A 9,537-nucleotide genomic window follows, 5' to 3' on the forward strand; every position below is an offset into this window, starting at 1 on the left:
CCACGAGGGAGGGTCATTAGTTCCCAAATATACTAGCTCAGTCTTAGATTGACTCACTATTGAACCAGAGAGCTCACAAAAGGCCTCATACGTTTGTAATAATCCCGTGACCGACTGCTACTCTGCCCTCACTAGATTTGAGTTGTCGTCGACAAAGAATTGTGCGACAAAAGGGTCTCCGCCAAGATTAGGGAGAGCTTTGATAGAGCCCCTCTGAACCTTCAAGTCTAGGTTTCTCAGTAATGGATCTCTTAGTATAGCAAACAAGAGGGGAGCGATTGGGCATCCTTGCCTCACTGACCTCTTGATGTCAAAGGGACATGACAATGCCATTAACCTGCACAACATCTGAAGCATTAGAAAATAGAGCTTTGATCATCTTGAGGAAGGTCTGGCCAAAACCCATTGCATCCATGACTTCCAATATAAACCTCCAGCTAACGTGGTCATAAGCTTTATCAAAATCCAAATTGATGAGTACAAAATCTGTATCTAATGTAAGGGCATGATCCATTGACATCATAAGATTCAATATGACATCGTGAATCTTACGCCCTTGAATAAATCCATGTTGCTGATAGTGAAGGACTTTCCCTAGCAGAAATTTTATTCTATATGCCAAAGCTTTGGCATAAATTTTGTAGCCCACATTTAACATTGTGAGCGGCCTCCAGCTTCCCATCTTAACCTGATCCAAAGATTTAGGTATCAACTTTATTAGCCCTTGATTCAGTGTTGCAAGCATCTCACCTTTGGTCCTGATTTTATTCAATAGTCGACAAAGGTCAACTGAGCAAACTAGCCACAAAGTCTAAATAACTTCCACGGGCATGCCATCTAGCCCTAGAGATTTCCGTTTAGCCATCTTATCCACAACATACTTTAATTCCTCTACTGAGAAGGGGCGACCCAACAGTGCTGCATCCCCAGGCTGAATCAAGCCCTTGCTAGGACTTAGAAACTCTACCAGCTTATGACAATAGTTGGGAGACTCTTCCAAGTTAGAGCCCACAATAGCAAAGAGGTGCTTCGTAAAGGCCCTGGCAATCTTTGCATTGTCTTTGAGGATTTGGCCCTGACCATCATCAATCATTGTGATCGTCTCACGAAACTTCTTAGTCTTCAGTGCCCTGAAATAGACAGCATTAGGAGCATCACCCAAGATATACCAAGTACTTTTAATTGTACTTTTGCAGCCTCTGCTTTGTATTTCAGCATAGTCTCAATGAAGCACTCCACTTCTTTGAGAAGACAATGCAATATGCAATCAGAAGGGCAGACATGAAGTGCTAGCAAGATACATTCCCTCGCATACTCACATCGATCATGCCTATCCCTCCTAACAACAGCCTGCTCCTGACCATGCTTCTTGGCAAATTCAGTGACTGCCCTCATGCATTGCGCCCAAGTAGCAGCAGGGTGCTCGGCTGGTTTCCTAGTATCACTCCAGGTTTGTCTAAGTTGGTTGCAAAAGATGTCCTTCCCTAAGAGAGAGACATTGAACCTAAAAAGTGGAGGGCCCCTAGCTTTAGTTAGATCAACACCCAATCTGAGAGTACAAAGTAAAGGAAGATGATCAGAGAGAGCAAAGTCTGTGAGCATCATAAATCGAACATCTAGAGAAACCCACCATGCACCATGGTTTAAATACACCCGATCGAGCTTGGTAGCCCGCCATTGAGGGCCTAATTGCTTGTTGTGCCATGTGAACTGGAGTTGACAACTTTGACCAAAGGTTGTGACAATGTCAACTAACTCCTGAGTAATATCCAGCTCGTGCCAGAGGTCTCTTTCTTGGACTAACATGGTACAACCCCCATGAGACCAATCTGCTTCTTGAAGGGTCATATTCCAGTCTCCCAGGAATATTGCGTTCTCCTCAAACCCAACCTTTGACATGTATCTCCACAGCATGGCCCTATCAACTGGTGCATTGTGCCCATAAACAGAGGCAACCACCAGCTTATCACCTCCTACCTCCACATTTACAAAAATAAGGCAGCTGTCTCCTCTAGCTAAGTTTAGAGATGGCTTCAAAGATTCCCTAACAGCCAGGATAGTTCCCCTTTTGCCTTGTTGGCAAAAATCCCCAAAAACCACATAGCCATTGCAATGGAGCTTTTGGCCTTCTCCCAGGCCTAGTTTCACATCCTGAATGACTAAAATATATGGCTTCCTTTTCTTTGTTAGGGCACAAGCTACACCTTTTTTCATGTCACTCCCCATTCCTCTAATATTCCATGTTACCACAGTTAATCTTTGCATAGGTGACTTATTCATACATGAAGATCTCAGCCTCATCACTCTCACCGTCCTCATCAAGCACAACAAAAAAGTTTCTGTCCACTAATGGCTTGCGAGCCAATTTTTTAAGTGATATCTTCTTTCTCTTGCCTTTTGCTCCTTTTGCTTGCTGTGGAGGGAGATTTTCTTTCTCATCAGCATTAGAACTGCCTGCAGATTTTGAAGCTGATTGTACTTGACTGCCTTTGTGAGTCTCCACCTTCTCTTCCTTGGCTTTCCCTTTGCCTTCATCAGCACGCTTACTCTCTTTCTTCTCCTCCATATTGGGCTCGTGCTTGAATGTTTCCACCTTCCCTGGTTGACCATTTTTGGAGTGTTCACCACCTTCCACGTCCTTTTTGGGGCACTCCTTTGCAAAGTGGTTTGATTCTTTACAAATGAAACAAGCATCAGGAAATGTTGAGAACTTGACATCCACCCATAAGTCCATTCCATTCGGGTCAATAAGCTCGAGCATTTCAAGGGGCTGTTTTCTCTTGTCCCACAGGACACAAGCCCGCTTCTTAGCTTTGATGGCTCCACTGGGTGGCTGTGGCAATAGTAGGGACATAAAGAACTTTGCCAAGTGCTTCTGTGAGGACTACAACCTCTCCATCCAGCCATGCTGGGAGACCATTGAAACTAACCCACACCAGGCATTCCGTTTGCAGCACCTCTTTCGGGTTGAAATTTGCCCGCCACGGCAAAGCATAGACAAGGTTGCCCTTATAGCCCACTGCTGACCCCAGCACCAGATCCCTTTCAGCTTTTGAAGCCATCAGGAGGGCGTCTGGTTCCCTGCATTCATGCAGAGGAATTGCAGGTGGTCAGGCTTGGCGCAATGATTTTCAGCCGTCAGTCCGCCTACAGATCAAAGTTCAATCCTTGAGTTTGAAGCCCTTCTAAGAAGGGTACCTTGAATGAATTTCCAAATGTAGCTCTTTTCTTGAAGGTTAATACTTTTGTATGCCCTTCTTTGAAGTCCCAATTGTAAGATCCCTTGAAAAGGTGTTCAAAGGCCAAACCTAAGGGCATTTATCCCATTACTACACTCCCCCCTTCAATGGGGAGTAGTTGTAATAACAGATAGGCTAGTGCCACCATTTGAAAAGAAGTGTGGAAAAGAATACTACACTCAAGGTGGTTTCACACTTGTGCGGATAACAAAAATGAAAAGGGGTGTCGTGCTAACGTGTCGAGTCCATAGCCTTCCACGAAAGTGTCCACGGACAAGCAAAATGGTTGACAATACCATGGCACCCAAGCTTATTTTATCAAGGGAGAATCGTGGAACATAGAATTTGAACATATGAGCTTGCATAATTTAAGTAACGACCTTCAGACAAAGCCAATGAAAATTTGAGGAGTGAAATTGTGCGTTTTGTTAAATCCAAGACTTGTCCATTGTGTTTGAAACATCCGGGCCCACTAGTTTTCGGGTTCACTCCCCTTGTCTGCCTGGGTGTGAATCCAGCCTCAATGACTCAAATGTGGGGTTGAAATTTGAGTAACTTGTACTTCGGTCTCAATTGAAAATGGAACACAAAACACGCGTTTGACCTTAATCTCGAGCGCTAATAACCCTTACAACGAGTCTCGTGACAAGACACGATCAGGCAGGACCCATGCCGAGTCTCTTTTGGCGGTTGGACTTTTTGAGATGCACAAACAAAATTGCGAAAAAGGCCTTTGGGTGGATGAGAGGAAATTCAATCAACAAACATTGCGGTTCAGCGAATGGTCTCGTGCCACGTGGCACGTATCCAATCAGCGCCCCCGGGCGCCACGTCGGTAGCAACTGTGATCACGCCTTTCGCCAGACAACAGAACGGGGGGCGACTTAATTTTCTTTTTTAAGTATTTAAATATTTGATTTTATTTATTTTTGGTGTATATTATATATTCGATATCCCATTGGAGGAAAATCTATTTGGGTTTATACTTTGTATCCTCTCTCTCTCTCTCTCTCTCCCTCCCCCCTGCCTCTTCATTTTCTGAGGCTGCTCTATACCATTGCTCTCTCTTCTCTCTTTCTCTCTCGTGGGCGGCTTGGAGCTCAACCTGCAGTGCTCTGCTTTGCGTTTTGCAAAGCACAGTTTTGCAGGTCGGTGCTTCAAGATCACCTACTCACAGGTAATGTCGATCCCCATCGCACAGGTGCAGAGAGAGAGAGAGAGAGTGTGTGTGTGTGTGCGTGTGTGCGCCTACCTAATCGATTTCCTTCTTTTCCCTTACCGTAATCTCTTACACAGGGCATACCAATGGCGAATTCCTGCATCGAACGTGGCCTTCCCTTCAGTTCAATGCAACAGAGCCCGAGCCCTTCCACCAATGTATGTATTTTCAGAATTGCCTTTCTATGCCCTATACCATACGAAGTTTTGGACATTTTCCAATGCGGGAAAAGGGGCTCTCGTCCCTTGTTTTTCCGCAAAGTATTCAACAACATGAGCTTTTGCTCGGAGGCATTGCATACCGAGCTAGGTGTGGATGTGGCACAGGGGGCTGCTGCGCCCCCCCATAATGTTTAACATCCTGAGCTTCTCCTCAGGAGGCACCGCCCACCTAGCTAGGTGCAATTGTTGGCAGGGGGCTGCCGGCCCCCTGCAGCCCCCTGCCTGCAATCTGTGGTCCTGCCCTCGCGGAAGCTTGTGATGTTGTCGTTATTCACAAGCATTATTGTGGGACTGTGTCTGAAACTTCTTGTGTACCATTGCTATCATGTACCGTGGTGAGCTCACCTCAAGATGTCTTATACAGGGATTACCCACTGGACAACATGCTCTGTTGTGCATGTCCCTTCACAAAAGTAAACGTATGTTCTTCTCTCTCCCTCTCTGTGAAGATCTTTGCCAATAACCCACTGTTTTATTATGTATGCAAATCAGAGTTTTTCTTGTCAGAGAACGCAGGAACCTTATGATCTTTGTTATGCCCTTTGTGCAGGTGTTGCCAAGCTGAGTGGCAGTCGATTCCAGGTATTGCATGTGGTTATTCTAGCTGTTCTCTGCAGGCCAACTGAGGATTTTGATGGCTCTGGTAAAGAAAGAGGCTTCATTTGCTGTGCTGCAGGTTGAAGGATTGAATGTGCCCAGAATTGCTTGTGTGAGAAAAAGACTGAACTCCATTTCAGCAGTTGCAGCACCAATTGCACCATCCCTGAGTGACCCAGATTACAGAAAGAAGCTTGCAGAAGAGTATGGGTTCACGCAAATTGGTGAGCCAGTTCCGCAGGACATTACATTGAAGAACGTGATGGATAGTTTTCCACCAGAGGTAGAACTGCAATGATTGGTGTTATGTGTCTAACAGGATCAAATTACCTAAAGTTTCTCCTAATGTTATGTTATGTTGGATTGAACTAGGTTTTTGTCATCAATGATCTCAAAGCATGGAGGACTGTAGCTCTGTCAGTTGTTGCCTATTCTGCTGGTCTGTTAATGATAGCAAAAGCTCCTTGGTACCTTCTTCCTTTGGCTTGGGCATGGATTGGGACGGCAATCACTGGGGTGAGAATCAAATGCAACATCTATTCAATCACATAGTATGTTTGTATCGTGTGGATAGTGACAATAGATGGCGCCTCTGCAGTTTTTTGTCATAGGACATGACTGTGCACACAAATCCTTTTCAAACAATAAAGTACTTGAAGACATTGTGGGGACTTTAGCATTTTTGCCATTGATCTACCCGTATGAACCCTGGCGCTTCAAGCATGACCGGCATCATGCAAAGACGAACATGTAAGTTTGTACCACCTCCATGACATGATAAGTACTGCACTTTGGTGTATTGATCTGTATCCAATCAGCACGAGTGATGTCTGATCTTTGTAACGTTTCTAAGTTCCCAAGTTGGATGTGCTTGTGTGTACTGCTACATCTTGGATGGGAGCTGGCATGTCAGTTGATAGTGTTTAGCGGACACAAAATATTGCACTTGTTTCAGATGTTGCAGTAGACAACAATTTATGTCAAAGGTCTATGCTTGTGTTGGTGGCTTTCCTGCAAGCCAATAATAGTTTTTTATTTGCTTGAGGCACATATTTCCAGAGTATTAGCCAGTTTTGTAGGCAAATCATGGTTATCCAGGAATTTCGATAGCGTTTTGAAGTTGTCAAGTTAGTTTGCTTAATTTATTTAGCGATAACATTTGACTTGCACCTACTAACCCCAGAAACTTAAGAAAATCGCAGGCTTAGATGGCACAGGTGTGGTACCAAGCATCATGGGTCAACCTTTGCTATAATTTAAGAAAGAGTACTAAAATATGCCAATGTTGAATGTTTTTGACATAGGCTCGTAGAAGACACAGCCTGGCATCCAGTTGTCAGAGAGGAGTATGATGGTTTTCCAAAATGGTTACAATTGGCTCTGAAGATAGCAATGGGTCCATTACGGTGCTGGGCATCTATTGGCCATTGGTAAGGAATGTTAATGCTGTTTTCATGATTCCAGGGTTCCTGGTGTGTTCTGCAACTGGTTGGCATTCTAACAGGTTGTGCTCTCTAAGTTTAATTATATACTGTCTGCGTGTAACAGGGCTGGATGGCACTTTAGTCTTAATAATTTTCGACCAAGTGAACGGCAGCGGGTGAAAATAAGTCTTGCATGTGTGTTTGCTTTCATGGCCGTGGGTTGGCCACTGATTATCTATAAGACAGGTGTTATTGGATGGGTTAAGTTTTGGCTCATGCCATGGCTTGGATATCATTTCTGGGTGGGTTTTCAGATTTCATGTAAAACTATGGCAAATAGACTACTTGTGATGTATAGACTGACATCAAGTGTGTGCTTTTTCAACAGATGAGCACTTTTACTATGGTTCACCACACTGCACCACATATTCCTTTTAAAACAGCAGCTGATTGGAACAATGCTCAGGCCCAACTTGGTGGTACAATACACTGTGATTATCCTAGATGGTGAGTGCTAACGCATATTCTAACCATGTTTGTTGATATGCGTGTTTTGAATTGCTAGTGTATCTTCATGGTTTGCAAAGGTTTGTTATGCATCTTATTCTCAATTCACAATGATTAAATATTCCTTTTATAATGTTTTCAGGATTGAGATACTGTGCCATGATATCAGTGTGCACATACCTCACCATATCTCTCAAAAGATTCCTAGCTACAATCTACGGCTTGCAAACGAGTCCTTGCGACAAAATTGGGGGAAGGTATGTTTGTAACTTTATACAGGCTCATATTTTGCCTTTGAATATTGCATGGGTCTGGAGGATGTTTTTTGTCATGTTGTCATATCTTGGGGATGACTGTGTTTGTTAAACTGAGCAGTATTTGAATGAAGCCAAATGGAATTGGAGGTTGATGAAGACTATTCTGACAACATGTCACATTTATGATGAGGAGGAGAATTATGTTGCATTTGACAAAGGCATCAGGGAGTCCAAGGTGCTAGGAGCACTCAGGAGACTAATGCCAAACACTCCTTAAGAGGCAGGAATCATTATTTTTTGGTCGGAAAATCGGCTGACCCCTCCTTAAGTTAAATTATGTGTATCCAAAAGTGTCACATTCATGTGACCTCATTCTTGGAGTTCTGATGTAAGTCCCAAGATTTCAATTGGAACTTTGATGCCTGCTGCTGCCTCGTATTTAATAATTCAGCGGTCACAAGTTGAGCAATTGCTTGTGTTAAGGTATGAGCTCTCAATACCTCTTCCTATTCTGCTCCCTTCATGGGGGGTTTGTAGTGAGGGAAGAGGGAAGACACGGAAAAATCACATGTATTTTATCTTCGTTTCTTTTCAACTGTATACATATATCAGACTCTATCAGACATTCAGGAAGTGATAATCCTGTTACAAAAGTTTTGGTATTCTAGTGCAGGTAAAGTGCTGTATGAGGAAGAGTTTACAGTCAAATGTTGTTATGGCATCAGGAAGTCTGTTTTTAAAATGACTGAATCTGGAAGAGTTTGCAGTCAAATGTTTCTATGGCATTAGGAAGTGTGTTTTCAAAATGGCTGAATCGAAGTGATGGCTGATGGTTAGTGACACAAGCTACTCATTTGCATCTTGGTGCTGTACTATTTCAAGTGTGCATATTGATACCTACAATGCTCATATGGGCAAAGGCTGTGAAGTTTATTGAGGTTTGATTGCAATGTGCATTGGAACAGCGGCTGTGTGTTTCTTAATGATGCCCCTTCTTTAGTAGTAGTACACTACTCTGGATTATAGGTGTATATCAGATCATACTGGTTTGTCTTAGTTGACTTGATATTTGCGTGCAAATATTAGGTAATCCATCTATGGAAAAGGATCGAATGTGATAGTTTGCTTTGTTTCTCAGTAAGTATCCTAAAAAGTCCAAGTGGTACTTCCAACTTCCCTCGTTCCCATAATCTATGGAGGTTTGGGAGTTAAGTGATAGGATATGCTGCAAGGATGAGGTGCCCAAAGCTCAACATGGCATGGATAACCTTTGCAAATTTGGTGACCTGGGTCTGAGGTAATTAATGGGGGCGTGCGAATGTATGGTTCGATGACAAAGGGGTATCTAAATGTGGCACAAGTTTGGTCATGTGAACATTCTATGTATGATGGTCGAGGATTGTTTGGGCCTTGGGGTGCTTTTTCCTTATGAAGGACTAGCCGTCGGCAAGGTCTGGAGGGTTGACTTGGCAACTTGCGACACTCATGCATATGTAGGGGCCAAGGCTTTGGTTGGGTGGTTGGTGAGAGTGTAAGGGCAAGGTGTTGCCCAAGGCAGGCATATAGAGGGGTGAAGCTTGGAGGTTTCAGCATGTTGTTTGTAGCCATTGCAAACAATGGTGGCTTCATCATGTCCTTTGCTTTGCGAAATATGTTTCCTTTTATACACACATTCTCATCGTCACTTCATAGAAGCAAAGGAACTTATGAAATATATCTCAAAAGTAAAACATTTCTTTGCATTAAAAATGTAGGCTTTTAAAGAAAAACCCATAATAACCCATCAAGGCAATCGCTTCCCTTGCCCCCCTCCCCCCTAAAGGGTATGGGCCTTGTAGCTGTACCATGGTGTAGTGACTGTGAGCTCTGCATGTTTTTCACTCTATGTGTGATTTCCTATACCTTGGAGTGGTAAACCCTCACACGTGGTGTCATGATGGTGTAATCTTGAGATGTGTCTCAATTTGTATCTTTCGACATCATGAATAGAAAGGTTTCCTTATTGATATGTCTTGTATGCCATTTTGTTGTGCCATTTTATGTCTCGTGATAGGTTATGATTTGAGGTTCCAT

The 9,537-nt window shown here is 43.4% G+C and overlaps 2 protein-coding genes across 3 annotated transcripts; one reads left to right on the forward strand and one right to left on the reverse strand.

Annotated features, from left to right (window-relative positions):
• Positions 1 to 310: 310 nt before the first annotated feature.
• On the reverse strand, positions 311 to 2,226 carry LOC148033683 (uncharacterized). The gene is made up of 3 exons (XM_087680951.1): positions 1,316 to 2,226; positions 882 to 1,130; positions 311 to 758 (listed from the first exon to the last, which is right to left on the reverse strand). The coding sequence occupies exons 1-3, from the start codon at positions 2,224 to 2,226 to the stop codon at positions 311 to 313; spliced, it is 1,608 nt and encodes a 535-aa protein (XP_087537077.1).
• A 2,016-nt stretch (positions 2,227 to 4,242) lies between these two features.
• On the forward strand, positions 4,243 to 8,126 carry LOC148033684 (omega-6 fatty acid desaturase, chloroplastic-like). Of its 2 annotated transcripts, none has more exons than XM_087681637.1 (12): positions 4,243 to 4,440; positions 4,536 to 4,616; positions 5,044 to 5,098; positions 5,230 to 5,261; positions 5,356 to 5,559; positions 5,649 to 5,792; positions 5,875 to 6,026; positions 6,581 to 6,706; positions 6,825 to 7,002; positions 7,089 to 7,207; positions 7,350 to 7,464; positions 7,583 to 8,126. In XM_087681637.1, exons 1-12 carry the CDS (start codon positions 4,420 to 4,422, stop codon positions 7,739 to 7,741), a joined length of 1,386 nt encoding a protein of 461 aa, XP_087537763.1. In that variant the 5' UTR covers positions 4,243 to 4,419; the 3' UTR covers positions 7,742 to 8,126. The 2 variants fall into 2 exon arrangements, with proteins under 2 accessions (XP_087537763.1, XP_087537764.1); XM_087681638.1 differs by having other exon boundaries at positions 4,244 to 4,416.
• Positions 8,127 to 9,537: the final 1,411 nt, after the last annotated feature.

The sequence above is a fragment of the Lygodium microphyllum genome, chromosome 7 (assembly GCF_053477565.2).
Source record: "Lygodium microphyllum isolate KBCC chromosome 7, Lygodium_microphyllum_v1.1.10, whole genome shotgun sequence".
NCBI classification, from domain to species: Eukaryota; Viridiplantae; Streptophyta; class Polypodiopsida; order Schizaeales; family Lygodiaceae; genus Lygodium; species Lygodium microphyllum.